This window comes from Anser cygnoides, chromosome 3 (genome assembly GCF_040182565.1).
Source record: "Anser cygnoides isolate HZ-2024a breed goose chromosome 3, Taihu_goose_T2T_genome, whole genome shotgun sequence".
NCBI lineage: Eukaryota > Metazoa > Chordata > Aves > Anseriformes > Anatidae > Anser > Anser cygnoides.
In genome coordinates, this window is record NC_089875.1 from 72,185,276 (window position 1) to 72,211,889 (window position 26,614).

The following is a 26,614-nucleotide window of genomic DNA, read 5'->3' on the forward strand; positions in this document are numbered from 1 at the left end:
ATCTTTGGGCATCTCCACATCAAACTCCTGTCTTGTGTGGGTTACAGCTTAGTAAAGCCACAGAAAACAGTTTACTATGTAGACACAGACCACAGACATACACTTGTCTACACACCACAAGGGAACAAATCTATTCTCAGTACAGAGTTAATCTCTAGTTTGTACCTTAAGGATAATTTCCTGAGAGTTATGGTGAGCGATTTGCTCTGCAGCATAGCATGCCACCACTAACCTTTGTTCTTAGGAGGTTCTGGTCTAAGCAACTGCTTTTAAAAGTTTAACAGACTCCGTTGTGAATCAGTCACTTCTCTTCTAAGCAAAAGTGCCTGGAGGTTTGTTGGACGTGTAGGTGCTTTATATGTTATGGTGAAAACTGTGATCAAGTTGGGTGTTAGCTGTAGAAGACCATGTCTGCTCAGACACTTTTAGAAAGACTGTGTAAGATGCTCCGTTATTCAGTTCTGCAAGGACAGCTCATAAATATTTCAAGTGTAATCCCTGTTTCATTTTCAAGTTTAGCTTTTCAAGACAAATCCAAGCTGCAGTTTCATTTAAAAGCACTAGATTAAAAAACTACTTTTACTACTTTAAGTAATGACTTTTGAGGGTGGAATCACTTGTGTCACAGACAGCAGTTCCTGGCCTGCAGTTGTTTTTTGAGAGTTATTGTTCCCATGTCTCCATTAGGCATGGGAACAACAGCATGAGCACTAGAAGAGAACACAAACATTAACATTAAAAGCATTAACCCAGATCCACATTTGGTGTAAACTGTCCTTTCTGCTTCTTTATGTTCAGATTTGGAATAAGTCTGTGCTACAGGTTTTCATTTCAAACACTCCCTAAAGGTTTCCTGGAGTAGAGCTTCCATTTATAAAGTCTAGGACACTCAACCACAGAAAAGAAGCCAAACCAAGAAGCAGGAATAGTCAGGAAATCCAGAAATCAAATACACAGTAAATATACTCTACCTATTGCTCAGCCTTCAGCAAATGCAATGGTGCTGATCAGGGCTGTGAAAAGATATAATGCTGTGCTATTATAGGCATCCTCACAGAAGCTGCTAATGCAGACACAGCCATTCTAGCACAACATTGTTTTTACCAGTACAACATCTTGCCTTGGAGCATGAGTTACTACTTTATCAGAAAATGGATGTGTTCACATTAGGAACACTTCACCGGTGAAGAATATTGACATACCTGTGCTACCAAACACTATTTCTACAGACAAGCAGTTCATTGAGCCTTCAGATAAGTGGTGTTCATCAAACAATTACGTGTGCCTCTCTCTGTATATTTATATACACATATAATATACATAAATCCAGAAACTGTGTTCTACTTCTGCAAACTAAAAGACCTTTTCCCAGTACCACGCTGTTCACAATGTCAGACACTCTCATTGCACTGCTTTTTGTGTTTGTTTTTAATTGTTGTCACGATAGTGCTTTTCTGACTGCTGTTTTATTTTATACAGAGTATGTTCTTCAGTCTAGAGATGCACAATGGGTTCTTGTACCTCCGCTATGACTTTGGCTTCAGCACTGGCCCCATGCTGCTAGAGGACTCTATGAAGAAGGCTCAGATTAACGATGCCAAATTTCATGAGGTAGAGATGGGGTTATGATCACAGCTATTTGACTAATTATCCCAGCAGCTCCAAAGCAGCAAGGATTTGGTGTAACACCATTCAAAAGAGGAAAAGGATGAGGAGCCAGGTGGTCATGCAGTAGAGTGGGCAGAAGAGTAGAGCATACACATATCTTGCATGTGAAAGAGCACGTCAGTCCCACCAGCGCTGAGCCATGGAGGGCTCTCCATGCCTCCTGGTAAATCAGTGCTTGTGGACAGATTCTGCACACTGCTAGCCAAGGACAGGGCTGTTCATGGGGGACAAAAGGTGTTAGAATTCAAAATTAAATTATATCAGTGACAATTATATTCTTCAAATATACAATTCTCATAAACTAAAAACATGTCATGATATTAACTTGACCACCTTAGTTGTTATACACTGTATTACAAGAAAGATTGCATTTTCTGTTTTATTCAAAGTAAGAATTATTCAGGTAGCAGTCTTTTATATATGGATAGCATTTTATGGACTTTTGAAGATCATAAACACCAAGTTGTACTTGTTTTAAGAGAATTTTCTTTAAGCCAGAGTAACTGTGGCAGTGGCAGTAGCAAATCCCCCTTAGTGGCTTGCTTATCCTGCTATTTATTTGATGTAAATTCAAAGGCTGATTCCTGATCCACTACTACAGCTACAGCTACAGTTCTGCTCAAACAGTTTAAGCAGGGCAAAATTATGCCTTTCATGTTTTGACAATGAAACAAGTTTTTTTTAGAAGTATGCCCTAATTTCCTGGATAAATCAATGAAGCACTCCACCGTTAATGGAGTTTGTCAGCTTGCTGAAGTGTAGAATTTGGCACGGGGTAATTTTGTGTGGTTTTAATCATAAATGAAATAACCTGTTTCTTCAGGCATCAGAGAAATTGTGGCATCAACATAAGTTCCCTACTAGTAATTGTTGTCAACCTCTCCCGATTCACAAACAACTTTTTCAATAAATGGGAGTAACTGTTCAAACAAAAAGACATAAAGATACAATCGATCTTGCAAAATCACCATGACAACTTACAAAAGATGACACTTTAGACACCTTTAAAAACATGTTTTTCTTTTCAGATTTCGATTATATATCACAATTCTAAGAAGATGATCTTGGTAGTAGACAGACGACATATAAAAAGCGTTGACAATGAAAGAACAGCAATGCCATTCACAGACATCTACATTGGAGGAGCACCTGCTGAGATCTTACAGTCCAGGTTGGTTGACATCTGGCATTCAGTCATTATCTTCAAGTAATTTAAGTTGCTTTTTGTGACCTGGGCTTACAGTAAAACATTTTTATTTCTCAGGAAACATTTCTTTCTTTACTCAGGAAACACTTATTTACTGTGCAGGTGACTGAGCACTGGCACAAGTTGCCCAGAGCAGTCGTGGAGTCTCCCCCCTTGGGGACACTTGAAAGTTGTCCAGACATGGTCTTGGGCAACCTACTCTAGATGTTCCATCTTGAGCAGGGGAGTTGGATCAGATGACCTCCAGAGGTCCCTTCCAACCTCAACCATTCTGTGATTGTGTTTTTCTTTCCCAGTTTCAACACCTTTACATGAAACAACTCCTAAGACAAACTTCTAAGGTTTTGTACATAGCTCTACAGTAGCAAGGATTAGGCGAGATCCAGCACAGCAAAATTCTGCTGAAACCAGTTCCGTTATAGTAATGTTAACAGAAACTGTTGTCTTCTTAAAACAAAAAGGCAATTTCAAACACATGAAAATATAGAATCACTATTTCTTCTCACTCTGCAAAAAAGTGATCTTTGTAAAGTAAAAATGCACTAGCTGAAGAATCAAAACCCTTTACCAAGTGCATTTTCAAATCTAAAAGTGATATCTATCCTACTATGCACTTCAATTCTGATGATTCTCAGTTTCTCTATAGACTCAAGTCAGTTGTCTATGTGTAGGCGTGAGAAGAAAAGGAAAAGTCTCATTTTCCCATCGTACCATTTGACAGAAGCCAAACTTAATCCCAGTAGACCATACAGCTCCCAGTTCCTGTAATGGTAATGTACTGAAGCCGAGTGACACTCTGGGAAAGCAGGACAGATGCTTGAAGAAGCATATGACAGGCACCATGCATTCCCTTGATCAGACAGCTCAGCTAGAGTTTTCAAAAGGTCTCCAGCTGCTAACTGAAAACTCACAACTGCTGACAGAAATACAGTCTCTCTTTAAAATAACCTCTATGTACTAAAAAGGGAAGACAGCAAATGCTGCAGAATAATTTCTAGGAATTACTGGTAAATCCTGAAACCTTATTTTGTTGTCAGGAGATCCTTTTGTAAAATTGATATATAATGAGATATAATGATAATATTGTCTGTGATGTATACCGCGGATTAAGCTTTTATGATAGTGACAAACCTCCTGTAAAGGAAAATGATGCTTTTTGATCCCGTGTAATTACCTGACCATGCAAACAAAATGGTGGGCAAGGGAGAAATAGCCTATGCAATTTATCAGGCCTTTCAAATAGTTCTTCATAAAGGTCTGCCATAAAGGGCTACTGAGAAAACTAGTGACATCAAGGGAGGAAAGAATGTGGTGGATTAGAAAGTAGCTGGGAAAGGGAAAATAAAACATAGTTACCATTCAATTTTCACAGTATAAAAGGTCTATACCACATGCCCAGAGGATCTCTCTTAGGGTTGATATTGAACACATTAATGATCCAGAAACAAAGGCAAAAGAATGGTGAAAAATACTTTGGTTAATCAAGCCTAGAGAAAACTGAAAAAGCCCAGAAGGCCTAGAAATCTAGGCAATTGAGCAGCCCCATGGCAAACGAAACTTGCTCACAGATGTAGGATACAGGATGAATCACATGAATTATGTGCCTGCAGTTTTCTGAGTGCATTGTGGCCATTATACAAAACACCTAGAAGATACTGTCAAAGCAAAAACAAAACAAAACAAAAAAAAAAAGCAACTCAGTGAACAAATGGTAACAGAGAAAAAATATGAATAGACATTGTAAGAATATGATCAACATTGAAAAATGTGTACTGAAATGATTTAAGCAGAGCTACACCTTTGCCTTGTGTATTGTACCCAGTTCTGGTTCTCCTGAAAAGGGTGCACAGCAAAAAGCATGGTCTAAATGTGGTGACATCTTTCCATTTCCAAAAGGTGCATCAGTTGCTGCTAGAGTTATATCATCGATGAACTAAGACTATCTGTCTATCATTCTACTGCTATTATGTACTATTGATATTTATGCTTCCTTTTTCTAGACAGATTTACATTTGACTGACACTGGGCTGCAGCAGTGGTGGGAAAACTAGCTGCAGTCTTAGAAGAGAAGTTTGATATTCTTTCAAAGCAGTATATTTTCCTTCACTTCAACAGCACTTTCCTCTGTCAGTTGTCTTTTAAATGAATCTGGAAGTAACATTATATGTTATTTTCCTACCACTTCACTCCCTGCATAAAGCAAAGGGGGAATATAAGGGGAGCTAGGAGCTCTCGGGGCTGGGAACTATAAGAACAAATTCAGAAGAAAAATTTCTTTAGCTTTAAGCCTATCTTCTTTAGTTCCAGTTGCTCCTGGAAATTGTTGTTAATGGCATGTTTGTGGCATCCAGCCATAGTCAATCAGAGTGGAGGTAAAACTGATTGACTGATACCCTGCACTTTGATCCAAGCCTCAGTGAGAATGACTGGAGCTTTGCTGTTGATTTAGCCTTCCCACCCATTTCACTGAGGGGCAGATTATGCCCCTACAGTGTTCTTATTCTCACGTCATTTCAAACATGTGCATCTGCACTCTTCCACATGATGGTCCATTTTAGCCAACACAGAAAAACAAGTATTTCCAAAGCTTTATTCATTTTCATGTGTTCCATGTCTACCTTACAATGAGATAAAGCATAGACAGCTAGCGCAGAAGCAGATGTCAACACTGATGTCACGTGAGGTGAGAAGAATACAGGTGCTGGAAAGCACTCTGGAAAGTACAAAGACCATCTACATGTTAACCAGGTCAAAACTCTTTATTTCACATTCATTCCTTCAGTGTATTTGTTCCTTGGTTATCTCCTGGACTGGTACCCAGTAGGTAGCATGTCATTTCCTTGCTCTGTGATTTTAGGCAAATTTCTCCTTCATGCAGCCTAAGTTTTCAGTGATATGTCCTGTGTTGTGATGCTGTGATATCTTGATGAGGGTGGAGTAGAAAATTTAGAGCAGTGAGCAGGAGCAGGTGGGATGCACTGCTGTGCTATGGACCTCAAATCTGACATAGAAAGGATCCTGGAAGCCCACCTACTGCTTTCATTTACAGCTATGTAAACCCATTCATCAGCAATCAGAATTTACTCTTAATTCCTTGACCTCTGTTACTAATACATGTTAAGGAATAGGAATGCATTTGCTCCCTAATGCAATAATAGAGCTTGCCAGTAACATCAAGAAAGGAAAATTAACACAGAACTTTTCTAAAATGTCAGGTGGAGATAGAAATCCAATGATTTTCACTGTAAGTGGGTACAAACCCATTTAAAAATATGTTCTTTTATTTCAGCTGATATTTTTATCTTAAAGTTACTCTGTATGTGCCTTCCCTCTGAACTGTCATGTATTTCCCCCTGTAACATTTATTACAGCTGGTGCATCTTGGCTTTTCAACACACCTAATGTGGTTAAATAGTTGTTTTACATAAAGACGTAGGAATTGGGCACTAGTGGTGCAAGCGACTGAGGCTCTTCAGTGTTTTTTAGAACACCTCTGCAATAAAAGTATATTCAGGAAGGCAAGGAATATGTAACTGCACTTTTTTTGACATTGTTTTCCAACAGCATTAGCTCACATCTGGCAGGAAGTATTGGCTTTAAAGGCTGCATGAAGGGTTTCCAGTTCCAAAAGAAGGATTTCAACTTGTTAGAAGAACCAGGAACCCTGGGAATTAGCTATGGGTGCCCAGAGGATTCACTGGTAAGCATAACATCATTTGTGAGATAAAAACAAAATTTTGGCAGTGGATGCAACCATGAGATAGACTTTTAACTCCCCCCAAAAAAAGAAAGGAAGTTTTCAGCAAAGGAAATGACAACAAGCTCATTGACTTGTGTGTGTGTGTGTATGTGCGCGTGTGTGTAAGTTTGCTGACATACTATCCAATTTTCACTGTGAATCGCAGCACAAGGTATTTTACTTGATATTATTATCGTATGTGAGATTGCAATGTAAAGGTTGAATTTGAAATAAGTTGTGTGTTGTATTCTGGAAGGAAATATTCCCTTGTAATTCAGTTTTTATTAAAGAGACAAGGAGAATTCTTCTCAGATGTGTCCTAATACAGATATATGGAATGAAAAAGACAGCAAGATCCCCCTTCAGATGAGTTGTCAGACTCCTTAAGTCAATCCAGCTCTATCTCTGTGATACACAAATCAACTGCACCAGCTCCAACACTGCGGAGATTGCCATTTCTTTTCTGATCCTTTCCATCATTTATCATTTGTTCATTACAGTGCAAAACTGGTAAATCTAAACAGTGTTTATGGTCTACGTCCTATGGACATATCTATTCAATATATCCATGAGAATCCATGAAGAGGAAAGAGCTCACTACTTGTAGAGTTCGTCACTCAATCTCACTCTCTGCAAAGGAGGAAGCCAGCTGCAATTTGTCTTACTGCAGACCCAGTTTTCCTTCTGAGACTCAGAGGGCTATCGATTGCCATGTCCAACCCCCCACACCAGCATTCAGTCCAGCAGGCAAACTAATACATCACATGCTGGGGTGGTGACTCAGTGCCACACAGTTCAAACAGGGGCTTGAGCCCCCTCTGCTTCTAGCTTGCACGTTCGTTAACATCAGCAGGCTTATGATGAGGCCAGGAATCCCAGGGAACTGAGAACAATTTGGCTTATGCTGTCTAAAATGTCTGCGCTTTCTTAAGATTTTCATAGCCTGCAAGGGACAGCCTGTATAAATTACGTGCAGAGAAAAAAAAAAAAAAAAAAAAAAACCTATGGAGTTTTTATAGAACTGAATTGGCTGCATCTTTAAAAGAAAGAAATAGACTCATTCTTTTAATGATTTGAATGTTGTCTGCAGTTTACATGTAAATTTGTTTTATTTAATACACAGATGTCCCGCAAAGCATACTTCAATGGAGAGAGCTTCATTGCATCAAGCCAAAAAGTGTCCCTCTTAAGTGAATTTGAAGGAGGCTTTAATTTCCGCACATTGCAGCCCAATGGGCTGCTGTTCTACTATTCTGAAGGAGTGAGTATATTTTTCTTTACAGTTTGTTTTATTTTAGCTTTGGATTGTTTCTCAGGAGAATACTAAGGGCATGAAAGAATTTCTCACTTCATCTTTTAATAAAAGAGAAAGCAGTCCGCAATACAGAAGCATTCATTGATGGCTTCATTTTCACAGTTCACGTTTGATCTACAGATGAACCCAGCAATGCCTAGACATTATTTTGATGTTGAGAAGAGCATGTGATCATATGCCTAGAATTAAAGTCCTGAGGGTAGAAATGCACAGCGGATCTCACTGTGTTCAGCAGCACTGCAATCCCTATTTGGACCTGTAGATGCTACCAAAGTACAAATAATACTGAGGGCCTGACATTTTCCTCCCAGAGGCAATCCTCAACAAGCAAAGGCAGAAAGTTTGTTTGGATTAGTGGGATGTTATTCTGAGCATTGCAGAATTTACAGAAATTAGTTGGAAAATTGCCTGTATTCCCCAATGGTACTTAGACCTCCATGTGTGACCAGGAAAATCTGCAATTGAGAATGGCTCCTTGCAGTTATGGAAAGCCAAGCTGCTCCAAATGCCCCCTCAGAGATGTGCCACGGGCAGAAATACAGACTTGCACTCCCAAAATGTTGAGTGAGACAGAGTGATTCTAGGATTCTGCGGTCTCAGACTTACACCAGCAGCACCCACGTGCTCAAATGACAGAACATTTGCAACCATCCCAAATGTCTGCGCTGCCATACTTGCAGAAGATCACGAGCAATGCAGCAAGGAAAGCTGTATGACGTCTATAACCACTCCTGAACTTTTCCATTTTACAGTGTGGAGTATTGCCTTAAATTGAAATCAGTAACCATGTCAGCTATCCATGCTGCTTGCATAAATGAGACCCCACACACCACTTCTGGTTTTACCTCAGAATCGCTAATCCTATGAGATGCCAAGTGCCCTATTTAACAAATGGAGGTTCAGCAATTTAGCACTTGATGGAATTAGACAGCGTGATTCCTCTGAGTGCACAGTGGCAGTGCTTGCGCTAATGGAACAGATAATGCTCCTGCTACGTGGCACTGTGATCCTGTATGCCTGACCCAGATAGAGGATCATATCTGTAAGATAATTTTGAGTGACTGAACAGGTCTGATCAGAGCGAATTAGGAAAAGAAAAAATGTGTTGGTCTTACGACAGTGGTAATCTTGAAGTACAGCTGCTCTATGTAGTACCATAGCTGGGGTACCAGAAGCACAAATGAAACGTAAACATCATATATGTGTGCTAGAGGTAAGGAGCTCATGTGACAGAAACATGAGACATAATCAGTAGCAGAATTTCCAAAATTCAATCTTAAAAAACAGCAAGAATACCATTTCTAGTGAGATCATCTCCTGTTTTGCTTCTCAATTTATCTTTCTTTAAATACAATAAAAATTGGGAAAACAGCAAAAAGAGAGCTCTTTGGTTAGAGAAAACAAATACAGCAGGAAAATAAACAGAACTGTTAACTTTCCTGTGTTACACTTGCTTATGAAGATGATTTTGTCTGTATTTCAGTCAGATGTATTATCCATCTCTATGGACAGAGGTGCTGTTGTTTTAAGTGCAAGTGGAATCAAAATTCAATCACCAGACAGAAATTACAACGATGGAAAAACCCACTTTATCATTACTTCCATCACACCAGAAAGGTAAAGCTGTCCAGCAACTTTTATTGCCTACCTTCAGAATAAAATATTTCTTGTAAAGTGCATATTATCATTCAATATTCACTCTCAAAGTGATTTTAGGAGTTGTTTTTTGTTTGTTTGTTTGTTTTTTTCCACTGATGTTTTAAACTAATTAATTCAGTTTAGAAAAAAAAAATCAAAGCCAAAATCTCAGATTGAAATTTGGCCTTTGTGGCCTGAGCATGAGATGCTGGGAAATGTTATTAAAACTAAAAGAAAAGAATAGTGTTTTTAAAAGCTTAGTCCTTTTTTTTTGTCCTTAGGTATGAATGCAGTTTAGTGTAATTAAATACTAGCAGGAAATTCTTTCTTCCTCGGAACTGACTGTTCTGATTTGCTAATGAAATCCCAAATTGACCCTGAAGTAATTGAGGCATCTTCAGAAAAAGCATTCATTTGGGATGTACAGAGTGGAACATGTTTAAAGTATTTTTAGTACTGAAAGACATAAATGTAAGATTAAATATGGCAGTGGGAAATAAGTCTATATCTGCTTCTCAGAAAAGTTGAAAGCGTTGTTTTACTGGTATGTATTTTACTGTTGTTTTCTGTGTTTAGAATTTTCTTAGACAGTAAATACTCAAAATACCCTTTCTTCAAGAACCTTGCCTATGCAGATTCAACCAGGTCATTCTCAGTTTTCTAACTGAAATGGAGGTTTGTACCTATGACTTCTGACATCCAAGAAACATGGTTCAAAAAGCTCCAAGTGCATAAAGCTGCCATGGAAAAGTGCTGAGGGCTGTCACAGTTCCCTGAAAGTTTTGAATTCTGAGCTCGCCAAACAAATGAGGTCACCTGTCTGATGCTTTAGCTATATTCAGTTTCTTATTAAAGCAGTAAAATCCTTCCTGGCATCTGCAGCAATTAATGTGCTTGTTGCAAAATGAGATTAGGTAAAGGACATTGTATAAGCCCAAACATCCATGTACTGTGATGAAAGAGAAGGAAAAAGGGATAGGGACATGAAGAAGAAGAAGGAATAGCATGAGCTTAGATCTTATATTACACAAACAGTAGCTCCATCCATTTATTAGCAATCCCTTGGTTTATTTATCTTCACTGAGTGGACTGTATTTTTTTGGACTTCATGTTTAAACTCAGGGTATTATGACATCTGTGGGCCTCTGGACTCTATGATGCCAGTGGGCTAATTTCACTGCTGCTTGTGGCACAGATGTGAGAAGGTCTCACAACTTTGGGCACTACCATTCAGTGATTTTATGCATTGAGCAGAATATTTTAGGTGCATGTAATATGCTGTCTAACCACCATCATGGACTTTTCCAAAACCAGCCTACGAAGTGGATGCTTTGTCTTTGCAGATATGAGCTGAGTGTTGATGACAAGAAACAAAGCAAGAAGAATCCAGCAAAGGACAGAGCAGGGAAAAGCCCTGACAGCATCAAGAAGTTCTATTTTGGTGGCTCGCCCCTCAAAACGCAGCAAGCCAACTTCACGGGCTGCATAAGCAATGCATACTTCACTAGGTGCGTAGCATCCTCCTAAACATATTATTAGGCAGTCGTTGCCTGACAGCTCGGGTAATAGCTCAAGAGAGCTGATTGATTTTCACAATAAAAATCCCTCTCTCATTTTGTGAGGCTAGACAGTATGCGTGAATACGTTTCTCACCTTATTTTCTATGGAATCCGTTGGCGCAGACCTGCTAGGTTGAGATATTGTTAAAGTGGGAAGAACTTGATGCAAATCAGCTTTCATGCTAATGGTGTTGGTGCAATGCAGAATTTGAATAGCTGTAATTTACACTTATGTAGCTTGCATTTCTGCCTTTGAAACAAAATGATACTAAGGAATCTCACAGACATTGCTGAAGTTAGGAGTCTGGTCATGTGCAAATGGTCCAAATTTGTTGCTCTTAATCACTTTATGAAATATTCTTATATAGATTTTAAAGCGAATTGGTGTTTCAGATTCAGACTATTTATAAGAGCATGGGTACAACAGACAAAGGTAGGATAGGCTGCCTACAATACTCAAACGTTGACTGATTGATCTGTAATTTTTTATCCACAATCCAAGAATGAAAAAGCCTACCAAAACATCATTTAAAATTGAAATGTAAATTACTGTGGTCTTTATAAGAAGAATTCCAACACTTGGAAAAAAAGTTGTTTTTGTCATCCCCTCTTTGAAACACAGATTGGATCAAGAGGTTGAAGTGGAAGATTTCCAGCGGTACTCTGAGAAAGTTCAGACTTCTTTTTATGGATGCCCTGTTGAATCCCCTCCTGTTGCTCTTCTCCATAAGAAAGGAAAAAACTCATCAAAAGCCAAAGGAAACCGTAATAAAAAGGTTTGCTACAAACTGTGTCAGTACCACCTTAGAATTTTCCACTGTTGATACATACTCTGTCATGACTGTAAATTCTCCAAGTTATGGACACCAAAAATGTAACACTTCAGACATAGAAAAGGAAAGGATTCTATTCCCTTATACATTCCATCACTACAAATGACTGTCCTGATCCAGTGTATCTGGCCTATGCTCGCATCACTCCTTCTTAGTAGAACTGTAAAACAGAATTTCTGTCATCTTTTAAAAAGTCCTGCAGAAAAAGCCCATCTTGATTTCTTCTACAGCCTAAAGGCAATAAGCTCGCTTCTGTTCTCAGCTATGTCCGCATGGCTCTCTCTACTGGGTGCAGCTAGCATACATTAATATAAATGAAAAAAAAAATCCCTCTTCCAGCATGCAAAACTTTTGGCTCAAACATGTTCTTTTATGTCTGTACTATAACTTATATCATCAAAAACAGAGAGGAAGAGTTGAAGAGGAAAAGTGCAAAAGAACTGGATTATAATTATACACAGGCATTCTAATTATCCCTTCTTCCCTACATGAGTATCTATAGTAGATCTCTGTAAGGAAAATTTGACTTGGAACCATTCCTGGTACTTTTGTAAGGAAAAAGCATATTGTTGACTTGTATATAAATAATATTTATTGATTGATTTGTTTTATGTCCAATCTTAGTTAAATATCTGATTAACGGTTCTCTTTCTGTGAAGGTGGGAAGAGATAAGGACAAGATCTCACAACCTTCAACTGGCCTCAAAAAAATGTATCAGGAAGTGAATATGCAAAAAGACCCTCAGTGCCACTTACCGATGAACCCCAAAGCAACTGAACACGCTTATCAGTTTGGAGGAACAGCAAACAGCCGGCAAGAATTTGATCACATACCAAAGGATTTAAGTGAAAGGTAAAGGGACTTCAGAAATAAACATGATAGAAGATCTTTGAAAGAAAAAAGGACATATTTCTGCTGGCCTTTTTTTGTTATATCTTAGGCAAGTTTTTCAATAGAGTACGTTGTTAGGATACATTAATAGGTATTTCAGCTGAGAAATAGCAATAAATACAATGTGTTTCCAGTTACATTCCTTTTGTGGAGTCTTCATCCGTATTGTATTTTTTTTCTTTTTTTAAATGTGTTTCCTTGCCAGTATGAAGACTTTGAGAATGTAATCCCTAAACAAGCAGTGTATCATCAGTCTCTTTATGCAAGAAGTAATGTCATTAGAGCAGAGCTGGAAAACATGATAGTTCACCAAGAAATGAAATATAGTTATGTGTTGAGTGGACATTGGCAGCTGTTTAATGCTTAGGAGTCTACACAGTGCTGTAGGACAAAAAGCTATGAAAACCATGTCCAATTCAAGCCATAATGGAAATACAAGTAATTAATAATGAGTCGAGATATTGTGGACATTTATTTCTCAGGCTCCCACAGAATACGCCATATGGTGTGTTATGACCAGCAAAGGATTGTGGTTTAATACTTTCCATGAAAGACTATAAATTCAACAACACAGCACTTCCTGGAAGCATACCAGACCACTAACTCAGAAAAGAAGAGTGCTATTTCCTGACTTAAGTAACAAAAGCATTAGGTTTGTTTTAATTCAACAGTGTTTTCCTTAGGTAGTCCTGATGGTGCCCATATGAGATGGAAGAACAAAAACACAAACTCTAACATGTCCTTTCATCCTTACAAGATATATTCATGTTACAACTGTTATTACAGAATTTTCATTGTTATGCACATTTAAAAAAAAAAAAAAAGACATGATGTTTTAAAACAACTGACATTGGCAAGGGCCTAAGTGTGTGTGGAATGTACACACACATGCAATGGCGAATGTACAGGCCCTTCAGAAAATATCAGGAATAGGAACTAAGCTAGTCACCTGGAGTGAGAAGCAGGACTAATCAGTTCTGTCTCTATGTTACACTAATGCAGCTTCGCCTTTTTCAGACCCAAAGTAGTAATACCAATCACTCAAGAAATCTTCACTGCTTACCATGTTGAACAGAGCAGGTATAATTTGCCATGCTGTAGTGGACTTAATGAGGACCTATTGGGATGCAGAAGCTTAGCAGCAAGTCTGGAATAACAGAAGAGATTTGTGAACACTGCCATCACAGGAAAATTTATCTCTGTTCAACAGGAATGGAAATATATACACTGTCAGTTATTTATGGTCTATTCTGATTTTATTCACTCAAGAGATTTTGATTTTTGAAAATAAGTTCCTTGGAAGGCAGCTTCTTCTCCAACTTTGAGTTCTACTCCAAAACTAATGGGAAGTTTCTCAGAAACACCGCTTCCATAAAGGAGATATGTATTCCTTAGGATGAGAAAAAAATCTCAGGCTTCCTCTGCTGCAATTTGATTTCAGTTAATTATATCTGTTTTAATACTGATATTGTTTTTGTTTGCCAGAGCTCAGTTCTCTATCAGTCTGAAAACTCACTCATCTCATGGAATGATTTTCTACATCTCAGACCAAAAAGAAACCAATTTCATGGCCCTTTTTGTTGCCCATGGCCGACTCATTTTTATGTTTAATGCTGGTCATCAGAAGATAAGGATTAAGAGCCAGGAGAAATACAACGATGGCCTTTGGCACAATGTAAGTTTGGGTGTTTTTTTGTTTGTTTTTCTTTTAAAAAGGCAATCAATCAGTATGATGATGGTACTTGTTATAATGCTACAGTAAAAACACTGATGATCTGACAGCTCAGGGAATTTCCATTCATGTTTTCACAATCACACCTATATGTTGAGAAGCTTCTGCCAAAACTTTCGTGCAGTATTTTAACAAGTCATTAATTAGGGACAGGAAAGTGAATCAGTTATAAAAATCCAGCAACTCCCAACACTGAAAAAAAATGACAGAAGCAAGTAGAATAGTGAAACAAACAAACAAACAAACAAAAAAGTTAGCTAGGAAAGGAAGGATTGTTCAGCAAATTTCTTGGAAGTGCCTAAGCAAGGAGTATAGCTCTCTTAGGCTCCCTCTGTAGTCCAAGAAAATAAAATGACAATTTTAAGGGCAAGGTGAATTTCCCTCTGTAGGTACCCGTTTCTCCTCAATAACTACAAAAGAAGCCTACAGTTACTAAGTTCCTAAATTGGGCACTTAAGTGTTTAAAGAAGGTTGGATGAATCCAAACCATAAAACATGAGAAGTCCATGAAAATACTAACTGTGATAGCACTGTAGCAACCAATCATATATGCAAATATAAGATGAGCAGATCTCGGTAGACCTTGTGACACCTGGAATACCTCTGCCTTGTACCCTAAAATGGTAAGACTGCAGTTCTACTATCTACCTTTACATAAATGTGGAGAGAGTTGTCCAGCAAAAAGTATTGGCAGTCAGTAAAATGGGTTTGTAGATTATGACTCACAAGCTTTTCTTCTCAAACTTCTTACCTTCCGCTGGAGAGAAGTGTTCCCTCAACTGATGAAAATACTTTTTCTCCGTTTCTAGGTAATATTTATTAGAGGAAAAAATATCGGCCGCTTGATAATTGATGGTCTCCGAGTACTGGAAGAATCTTTCAGTGGTAACACTAATACCTGGCAAGTTACTGAACCACTGTATATTGGGGGTGTAGCTCCAGGAAAAGCTGTGAAGAACATCCAGGTAAATCTGATACCCATTACATCATCCCATACCTTTGTGTACAGCTAATGCAAAAGTTGCCTGTAGGGATGAGTTCGAACAAAAGCATGTTATGATCCCAATTTTCAGCATGCTGAGGAGCACACAGCTCAGTCTGAGTGGATAGCAAAGCTCCTGCAGGGCTGAGCTGGCGGTAACGGGGCTAGATATCAGTAAATTTGCAGCAGTATCTGGAAAGCCAGTGGTCCCTGAGGAAGAAAGAAATCTTAGCAACATCCAAGCTTAGGTGAGTCAGGGCAAGTTAGGTGAGATCAATTTCACCCTAAGGTCTGAGATATACGAGTTTCAGAGAGGCTTAGTGTTGGCTCAGTATCTCTGTTTTGAGACAGTACCTAGGAATCAGGAATCTGCTCTACATCTGCGATATTGATGTATATAGAAAGGAGTGTCAAAGCAAAACCAAACATAACCAAGACCCATTCAAGGTAATCTTTGGTGATGTGTGCCTAACAAAATAGCCACACTACTCAGGAAAAGTAGGCCTCTGCATTGCCCCAGGGTAGTGTGGTATGTATAATACTGTCTTGCTCTAGTTGCACTTTGGTTCTACTAATCATGCTTTTCCCCCCACATCCAGATTAACTCAGTCTACAGTTTTAGTGGCTGTCTCAGCAACTTGCAGCTCAACGGAAGATCAATTACTTCGGCTTCGCAGACCTTTAGTGTAACGCCTTGCTTTGAAGGCCCATCAGAAGCGGGAACATACTTTTCATCAGAAGGAGGATATGTTGTCCTAGGTAATACACTACTGAAATGTATTTAATAATAAGACTGTCGTTTTCACTGTACTTCAAAATGGTATATTTCACTAAAGGATGTGGTAATTTCTAAGGCTGTGGGCTGTAAGGATTATTAGATACAGACCATTATTGTGGTAAGCAGATGATGTTGAAAGGTAAGAACGTCACCATGAAACTTAATAAGTTGCTAGATAAGTATATCTATATGTGTGTATGTATACATATATTTAAAATAATTAGAATAATTTCAGCAGAGAACACTTTATAATATGGTAAAAATTATAGACATAGAAGACAATGCAGCTAAAACCAAGTACACCAGCAAGAGGTCATCCCTTCTTTTTTAATTAATAAAATAGCATGTCATTCAAAAATCCTGAGGAAAAGCTTTCTGCATATCTTGACATTGAACAACAGCATGATGGACACGTTTTCTGTCATTGAGGCCTGCTGTGTTCCAGGAATTGTTTTAAGAAGGCTCTTTTGGTCACATAGGCTGTGATCTGAACAGGGAAGGAAACTGCACAACCCTATTTATATTTGGCAACAGCAAGAAGACCCACACAGTGTTTCTAATTTGCTCCCTGGCCTGCCAGCAGATTGAAAAAGGGACTTTCTGCTATTGAATCATCAAAGCTTAAATGAACTCCCACTCACTGCATAAAGACTGCTGAAAGTCTAGCAAATTGCACAATAAGAAACTGCCAAAAAATCTAAATGGAAACTATTTTCTGCTGTCCACTTCATTGCTATTTTTTTAACAGAATAACTGTTTTTTTGAATAATGAGAAACATACAGAAACCTTTATTAGTACTTCAAGCAAATGTAATCAAAACAAAAGTTGAAGTGGGTCATTGATGGCACACCATGACATCTCTTCAATTATGTGTACTGGCACATGTTCTAATACTTTTGAGGACAGGGCAAATAGGTTCCACCCTGGGACTTTGAATTTCCATGTTGACTTTAAGTAGATGTCCAGTTTTACCATTAACTTACTACATAAAGAATGTTATTCTTCTTCCCTCACAGATGAATCCTTCAGTCTAGGCCTGAAATTTGAAGTTGTTTTTGAAATACGTCCCCGAAGCAGCTCAGGAATTCTACTGCATGGCCACAGCGTGAATGGGGAGTACTTGAATATGCACATGAGAAATGGACAGGTATAATGAAGGTCACATTTCTTCCACTTCTCTGACTAGTTCCTCTACTAGGTACTTGGGGTCTGCTATATGCATCTTTTGTCTTACAAATTTGCCATTACTCAATTCTTATTCCTCTGCTAGATAAGTTAACTGCTTAGATTAGGCAACCCAGATACTTCTTTTAACATACAAAAAAATAACACCAAAGACAAAACCAGATCACTTTACTGATACCAACGATTAATATTTAATGAGCAGAGCACTGATGCTTTGGTACTGTTCTTTCATCCACACATTAAAAATGTATAACAAGTACGGTGATTTAATTTCACTTGATGGATTTTTATTTCTTGTATGCTAGAAGAGTCTGAGTTGTGCTCCTTCTCTTCTTGCTTTAATAGGAAAAGGAGGAAAAGGCAAAGTTCTGATTGTCTGTTTATCCAGTCTCTAGACACCTGGATTTTTCTAAGGCTGTTAATTGAATGAGAGAGGTTTGAAATTAACTCATCAGATAGTTGTTGCTGTTGCTACCTTTTTCTGTTCATCACTAGACTCTGGATCCCTCCATACTAGGCATTCTACACATGCAACAATAAGCTGCAGTCTAAATAGACAAAACAAGCAAAGGCTTAGAACAGAAAAAAAAAATCTTTTTTTTTTTTCCTTTTTGTAAAAAAGAAATTCAGAGACTAGGCAGTGTGAATATTCTGTGGCCACTGCAATGCACTACCCAATATCAAACTGTCAGCTAAACAGAAGGATATTTAAGTGAGGCTGGCTGAATCTCAGGTAGAAATGCAACACCTGGGGAAACATGCTGCCACTTCTCTTACAAGAACAGAATTTTACAATAGAGAACCTGAGTGGACAGTTCAACACGGTCATTCATCCTATTCTGAAGCAGGTGTCTAGCATAGGTGGGGTGAGCTATCTTTCAGAGAATCTGTTTTTCTATATTTACTATAGAGAAGACAACAGGTGCTTCAGTAAGGCGCCTAACTTTTGACAGCCCATTCTTACAGATGTAGCTACACGTTGGTAAATCAACAAAGAAATTACCATAGCACATTTCACTGCTATGTATCATGCCACACTTAAAGGCTGAATCTCTGTACAACTGCTCCAGCCTAGTACTTCTGTAAAGAGCTGAAGGAATACTGGCATGTCCAGAAGGTTGTCTGTTTTTCTAGCTGTATCAGTTGACCTAACAAAAGCTATTGCCTCACTTTTTACTTCATAACTCACTTCCTGCATAATGCATGTGCAATTCAAAAACAAAATCCATTATGGAAAAGCAGTTCTTCTTTGCCTGTCACTGCAACAGGTATGACAGGTATGCTAGTTACCCTCTTAGTAAGCATCTGTGTTTTTACCATCATCTACCTGCTCTCCTTGAATTCATTAGCAATGACCTGTTTTGTGACAACATTTCTGCTAGAGAAACAAGAATGATCAGTATGTTTAGTCCATTTTTCAAATGCCTTTATCTCTCTATATCAGTATAGCTTGTCTAGGTGATTTATTAAGGAGTCACTTTCTCTAAAAATTCTTCATTTGCTTCAATCAATCCTATGTATTTCGTCCAAGGGTGGATGAAAGAGAAGATGAGGATCATTGCATTTTTGTTTGCTGGTGCCCTTGTGAAGGAAAAAAAAAAAAAAAAGTTTTTAAATTTTCTTGGTTACAACTACACCGAAACAGAGATCCCCTAAAATTAAATATAAGTTGGTTCCTTACAATATTTTTAGCCAACAAGCTGTCAGTATTATCAGGGAAAACTTAGACATTTGCCAAGCCTGAGAGGCTGGGCTGAGTGTTTGGAGTTCTCTGGCAATCACCACTGGGAATCTTGTGCCCTGCAGCAGGGACATGGCGCTGCCCTGCCGCTACTGTGGTGTTAGCACGCAGGAAGGTATTCATCCAAATGATTAATGCAGAGGTGCAAAATTCAGAATTAGGTTCACTTTCTAGCTCTGCCAGCGGCTTTCTGGTAAGCATGAAGAGATAACTTAGATCATTCTTAGATTTCCCTATCTATTCTTTTCTCACATCTTGACTGTTTTTTTATACTCAGGTTTTTCATGACTGTTTTCCTTATTAAGTGGCTATCAAGATGCCAAAACATCATCTGATGCCTCTAAACACTAATTTAACACCCAGGAAATTATAGAGTAGAAGTACTAGAAAATTTGAGTGAAATTCGTTGTTAAATCTTTTTATTTCTTTGAACTCTTTTCTGAGTTCAAATCAGAAATGTTTCAGAACTATTGAATCCTAAAAATAAAAATCAAAATCTGTGAATTAGATGTGCTATTCTAAGGAATTTCATGAACTGTTATTCTTTCACTTATGTATTACTCGTTTTGAGTGGGGAACACCGCATCATTACAACAGAAGAAAAAGAAAAAAAAAAAAAAAAGAGAACAGGAGGGGTTTTACAGTGACTGTTACATTGTTTTCCCCCAGGTTACTGTGAAACTGAATAATGGAATCAGGGATTTTTCAACTTCAGTGACACTGAAACAGAGTCTCTGTGATGGCAGGTGGCACCGAATTGCAGGTCAGTAAAACTTGATCATCCCCTTAAGAACGGTAACAGAGCCCAATTCTCCCTCCCCAGCTATCCATCTCCATGGACCAGTGCACTGGAAATGGGGTCATATTTTCACTTCTTCCCTTTCACCTGTCAAGATGCAAGTTCATATGAAAGTGGCAGTCCTTTTCCTTGCTCAGACAAAGGAACTGTAGAGTTTCCTGGGAATACAAGCACTAAGTTCCTACCAAACACCAAAAAGATGGATGCTTATTGTTCAGGGAACACAAGGCAGCCTAGCTGAAACACTGGCAACCTTTTCCAAGTCGTATACCAGAAGATATTCTTCTTTTGCCAAATTTTCCAATTAGAGGTTAAATATACTGATATTTAACCCAATACTGGGCACACGTATATGCTGCCCTTACAGGTCAAATAGGACAGACCTGGGAACCCCAACCTCACACAGAAAGAGGTCTACAGTCAGGATTTTTTCCCTGTGGAAGACAGCCATCCTTCATTCCCACGTTTGAAAGTCAAAAAGTACATCTAAATCTCAGGTATTCTGGACTCCCCTACCTTCCTGTCTGGGGTGGTCATTTGGGATGCCTTCCAGTGTCACATCCAGAAGAGATCTGAGTGTGTGCCCTTTCACCATGCATTCTGGTTTCCTTCTGAAGGAAGCCAAGGCACACAAGCAAGGAGGAAACCCCAGTGCATTCCAGTAGGTCCACTATTGGGAATGATTTGGCTACCAGTTTTACTCAGCAGCCCACCATTGTATGCTCATGCCCTGCAGACTAGACACAGCCACCAACAGTCAAGAATCTCGCTCAGAAGCACCCTTGCTCCTGTGCCCTATCTTGCATTGGCCCTGCTCTGTACCAAAATCTGCTCAGGTACTGTCACTGGCACTGATAATGGTTCTCACTTAGTCTAGTGAAAACTAAATCAAACCACTTAGATCAAACAGATACTCCTTTCTGTCATAAAAACTTCAGATGTTGCTTTTTACCATCTTTTTCATCCCTGTTCCTTCTCCTTCCAGTTATTAGAGATGCCAACGTGGTGCAGCTGGATGTAGACTCTGAAGTCAACCATGTAGTAGGGCCACTAAACCCAAAGGCAATTGACCACAGAGAGCCAGTGTTTATTGGAGGTGTACCAGGTAAGTATTTGACAGTTTTGTACTCAAATTTCAACACAGTTTACACAGGAAGCATAGAAGCTGGAGAGGGACTCTTTGCCAGGGTATGTAGTGATAGGAAAAGGGGTAATGGCTTTAAACTGAAAGAGGGTAGGTTTAGATTAGATCTTAGGAAGAAATTCTTCACTCAGAGGGTGGTGAGGCACTGGCACAGGTTGCCCAGAAAAGCTGTGGGTGCCCCATCCCTGGAAATGTTCAAGGCCAGACTGGATGGGGCTTTAGGCAACCCAGCCTAGTGAGAAGTGTCCCTGACCATGGCAGGGGGGTTGGAATTAGATGGTCTTTAAAGGCCCTTCCAACCCAAACCATACTATGACTCTAAGCCTAGTTTTACTTTCAAAAAAAAAAGGAACAAAGCATACTCGTGTGAACAACCTGGTAAAATTCAAAGGCTCAAGAGCTGATCAGAAATGTTCTGCCTCACATTCTTGAAGAAAAATGTCCTGCTTCATTGAAATTAAGACATCCATAGTTGCTAGAGAGTTGGGTATGGGCTCAGTTCTCTAGTCTACTAGCTAGAAAAAATCACTATTTTCCACTTTCCTTTCCAGTAAGGGCTTACTGCTTTAAAGAAGTTATTTATTTATTTAGTTGTTTATTCATTTACGGGATTGGAAACTCACTGTAAATGGAGTCTCAAGGATTTGTTGCTGGTAGGCTGCTTTCCTCTTCTGCAAGCAATGGCGTCTTTGAACACAATACCAAACATGAAGATCCTTTTTCTGACTAGTGATTCCTATTGCACAGATGTCTGCTAATGTGAATTTGTGACTCACAGACCATCTGTGTAGCGTGGGCCAAGATTACTACATTTACTTCCCTTATTCAACAGACAGAGCTACTCTGTTGGGGTTCATATGCAAACTGTAATCAACACTACGTGATTCAATTTTTAAATCATCTCCTGTACATTTCTCACTGAAAGCTTGCAGCATTATTTCTCTGTGCCTTGCATGTCAATCACAAGCAGCTCTAACTATACAATTTATTATATTGCTTATCTTGGATTAGTGGCTTGAGTGCATGATGTTCTCATCCAACCAACACTACCAGGAGGAAAAATGAGCCCAAAGGGAATCATAAAATCTATGTGCACATGCCTGTTCACTCTTTAAATCCAAATTGGAGTTTTATTAGGATAGAATTCTTCCCAGAGAGGTAATATAAAGTGGTAATTGCAAATGCTGTTCTGCGTCATAACAGAGCTTTCTATTTCTACATTAATTATAGAATACTAACGCAATGCCATACATTGGCTCCCTATATACTATTATCACCCTGGCACAAAAGAATCTTGTAATGAACTTCACAACAACAAACAAAATACAGCACTAACTATTACCAGGTAAATACAGTAAACTAAATGCAACCTAACAAATCAGACACAGACAATGATACATGTAATGTTAAAAGAAATTGCAAACATGCAGCCTGGAATTCATCTACTCTGTTACTTAAAATGCAGTCACCCAAAAATGCAAGATTGAACCTCTATTGACTATGTACTGTCAAGAGTTTTACCTAAATGTAGATAACTCCCCATACTTACTCTAGTGGCCTCTGGAACACTGGCAGTAGTCCAGACATAAAATGACCCACAGAAGATTCGGTAAAGCTGCAGTTAGTAGCAAATTGAAAGGAAAGAAAAATTTTTGGAAGATTCTTATCGCACACATAGACTAGATTGCAGGCACCAACATTCCTTTCATCCATGCAAGCTATTCAGTGGAACACAAATATTTTTAGTGTATTCTGACTATTCCAAAAGCTAGTTACTCCAGTAGCTAAACTTTTCTATAAAGCTAAACTTTTCTATAGAATTTGGGCTTTGGTTTTCTGGGTGAACTGGTCACAAGTAGGATCTATTACAGCATGGGCTTTAGAATAGAGCACTGAACTGTAATTGAGGAGACTCAGCTTCCAGTACAGATTATGCCACCAAACTGATTATTTTAGTCTTCCTAAACTCTAACATCTTTTTCCTTAAAATCTGTTTCTTCCAGAGTCTCTGCTAACTTCCAGCCTGACAACACGCAACTCCTTCATTGGCTGCATTCGTAATTTCATGATTGATGAAAAACCAGTGAGTTTTAGTAAAGCAGCTTTGGTTAGCGGTGCTGTAAGCATCAATACATGTCCAGCAGCCTGATAGTGCACTGCACCAATCCTGTAAAGTTTCAGTGGTCCTGTAAAGACCACAAGAAGGAAAAATAGAGCAAAAGTGTTCTACTCATCACCAATGCTGAGAAGAAAAAAAAAGAAAAAAGAAAATATCAAGGATCCATCTACAGAAAGCATTTTGTTTAAGGGTCACTTCTAATGTTTATGTGCAAACAAAAATCACTGAAGAATAAAGATCTATTGCTTCTGCAGTTCTCTTATTATACCACAAGAGTGAGCTTTACCATTTCTTATAGTGTGCGTGGCCAATCTGTCACATGAAAAAGTGGAATCATAAAAGAAATTTAAAATATATTAAATATGTTATTTCCAAGATAGATCCTGTATGTCATTTCATATTTTAGGTCACCACTTGTGTCCCAGGAAAAGATCTACTACTGTCCATTAAATAATAAAGCTACATGCTAGACTCACGTTGCAAATAACTGTGGTTAAAGATTTAAAAAAAAAATAAACTCATTTATATATTCCTCAATTAAATTGAGGGGCAGAGAGCATACTGTGTCAGCCTTAACCAGTACCTTCCCCAGTCACAACAGGAAAAGGGATTTAACAGACTGAAGTGGTCTTGGTTCATTCTAGATGAAAAACTGCAAGCTCTGGACCGACTGGCACAGGGACTCCCTGGCAGATGGGATGCCATCACTGCCTCTCCACTCGTCTATACAGCCCCGTGTTGTGGCTCAGTAGCCACAAGAGAATGGACAAGAGAAGAAAGCATGGCTCCAGGAGGAGAGAGGAAAGCATGCCTTTCTTTCCACCAGTCTTGTCAGCTTTGCTTATGGTTTCAGCCCCATGCCTGTTCTGCCTTCTCCTGGACACACCTCCCATTCTTGTCTCTGCAACTCTAAGCCCCCAGGACTAATGGCCACCTTTTTCTGGGAGTGGTGCCCAGCCCTCTCTTTTCATCACTCCACATCCCACCGTTCATAGTTTAGAAGCAAGCAGTGTGAGTATCCCTCATTACCAAGCACATCAGGGGGTCCCCAAACCCAGCTGCCTTCAAATGTTGTATTTTTCTCAGATATCAAAAGCCATATGCCTGCTCAACTCTTTCCTGTTTCCAGCCACTACTGAGACTGTGAGTAGAAAACTTTTAGGCCTTCTGGATTGGGATTTTTTTGTTATTGGGGCTAGGGTGATATCCTCAGGTCAGTGAGCTGGACTCCTAGTGGGTACTGGAGACTGTGCATGGTGTCAGGGCTGTGCAGCTGGGACAAAGACTAGAAAGGGGAGCAGAAGTCTCTCTCAGTTCTGACGCAGCGATTTGTTAGATTGGCCTAATATATCTCTTGATGCCACAACTTCAGCTAAGCTTCCTCTGGCCCTGGGCTCCTGAACCCCATTGCTGGAGAGAAAAGAACAGCAGATTCACAGCTTAGATAGGTTCGTTACAAGGATTACCAAAATTCCTTTCAAGGTTGTCTGCAGCTGCTAAGCAGAGATAGCTGAGAATAGCATATGCTTGTGCCCTCTAAGAGCATCACAGTTTAGCGAATGCTGGTATTAAGTGGAGCATTATATGTTAACTGGCACACATATACTCACATTTTTCCATCTCACATTTACTTCAGACTAAAGCATATTTTCTCATATCTACATTCAAGCTCTGTCTGGTAAAAACAGTATTTTTCTTAGACATATTTGCTGCAATAAGATTTGGGTTTGTTCAGTGGTTTTACATATAAAAATGATTTCTCTGATTAATCAGTCCTTTGCATACTATATATATACATATAAAAACAAAAAAATACAGTAAAATAGTACGTGAATAAAATGCAAATTAAAATTAATAAACTGCTACCATTCCGTTTACTTCTCTTTAATATAACCCCAGCTAATCAAACCCAGCAACAGTGGAGGACATCTTCCTCAAGTTTCCTCTCTAGGCCTCAGAGATGCAGGTTTTCCCTCTGCAGAATAGGATTTCCAAAAAAAAAAAAAAAAAACTACAAACTGGAGGATTCTTGTAGAGTCACGGGAGAGTAGAGAATAACTTGAGTTCCTCTGCTCCCAACACTCTCATGAACCTTGAAATTACCATCCCACACACACCCAAAAACTCTGTCTGATGCATTACATCACACATATCTGCAATCATTTCAAAGCTCCTGGTGTTTAGGAAAAGGTAACTGCCTAAGCAGAAATCTTCCCAGAATTAAATTCGTCTTTCTGTCTTAAAACTCATAGCTCCAGGGCAGAAAACGCTTCATCTACAAAGATCTGGGAAAAAACTCCAAGTTATCAGGTACATTGTTAGATTGTTCATTTGCATTTTCAATAGGAATATAACTAACTCAATTCTGCAGAAAGACTACAAAAAGAAAAAAAAGAAAAAAACTGACTTTAAGGAGCTTATACATTTCTTCTGACACCTTCAAGATTTTCATGTGTTGTTATATCATGGAGTATTCTGAAATCTGACATTTGCATGGCTATATAAGAAAGAATCCAACTTCAAGATGAAACACTCAAAAAAATGCTTCAAAGTAGGCTATTTAATTAGGATCTCTGGCCCCTCTCTCTCTTATTTCTGAAGATCTGTAGAGATCTCCCACAGTTCCTATCAACTTTCTTTCTCCTCAGGGATCAAGAGTATGGACAATAGCCTGAAAAGTAAAATGAAAGATGAAAGGTTAAAGGTTTGACAATAATTCCCCAACAGCCAACAAGTCCAAGTAAAACAACTTAGTATGTGAACTAAGCGCTGATAAAAATCCAGGAATAACATTAGTTCAAATTCCAGTGTATTCTCCCTACAGCAGCATGTGACCTAAATAGTCAAATTAAAAAGTTGCTGAAAGCATAGCACATACGTTCACGATGCACATTTGGCTCTTCTTGGGATTGGGATTTAAGGGTTATTCACGGATTCACAGTGGGCCATGTCAACTCATTTCCTCTCAATAACATTGTAAGTTACTCCTACAGTTCAACTCATGTTCCAAAGCTGTGCATGCTATTGCTGCACAACATCAACAATAAAAATTACTGAGAAAATAAGGGTACGAAACATGCAGTAGCATAACACCGGTGATTAAATAATTCATATGGGCAAGAAGTCTCTGAGGGAACTAGATTCATCTGTTTATGCTATAGCAACCAGGAGCTTGAACTGCAATGAAACAGGTCAGTGCGTGACTATTTCTTTTGCACAGTTGAACTGCCTTCATTAAGCCTCCAAGCACATGCATCAAGCCAAACTGGTAATTATGTACCC

The 26,614-nt window shown here is 38.8% G+C and overlaps 1 protein-coding gene across 2 annotated transcripts in view; it reads left to right on the forward strand.

Moving 5' to 3' along the window:
• The window catches only part of LAMA4 (laminin subunit alpha 4), a 97,221-nt gene extending 73,418 nt beyond the window's left edge, over positions 1-23,803 (forward strand). For both annotated transcript variants that reach the window (XM_048081100.2, XM_013175564.3), the window contains exons 24-38: positions 1,480-1,611; positions 2,697-2,839; positions 6,440-6,575; positions 7,738-7,875; positions 9,413-9,546; positions 10,911-11,075; positions 11,749-11,902; positions 12,619-12,812; positions 14,337-14,526; positions 15,393-15,548; positions 16,165-16,324; positions 17,361-17,491; positions 19,940-20,033; positions 21,055-21,174; positions 23,217-23,803. In XM_048081100.2, the coding sequence (XP_047937057.2) occupies positions 1,480-1,611; positions 2,697-2,839; positions 6,440-6,575; positions 7,738-7,875; positions 9,413-9,546; positions 10,911-11,075; positions 11,749-11,902; positions 12,619-12,812; positions 14,337-14,526; positions 15,393-15,548; positions 16,165-16,324; positions 17,361-17,491; positions 19,940-20,033; positions 21,055-21,174; positions 23,217-23,362 (2,193 nt within the window). In that variant the 3' untranslated portion in view covers positions 23,363-23,803. The remainder of the gene's footprint in view (positions 1-1,479; positions 1,612-2,696; positions 2,840-6,439; positions 6,576-7,737; positions 7,876-9,412; positions 9,547-10,910; positions 11,076-11,748; positions 11,903-12,618; positions 12,813-14,336; positions 14,527-15,392; positions 15,549-16,164; positions 16,325-17,360; positions 17,492-19,939; positions 20,034-21,054; positions 21,175-23,216) is intronic.
• The last annotated feature ends 2,811 nt before the right edge of the window (positions 23,804-26,614 follow it).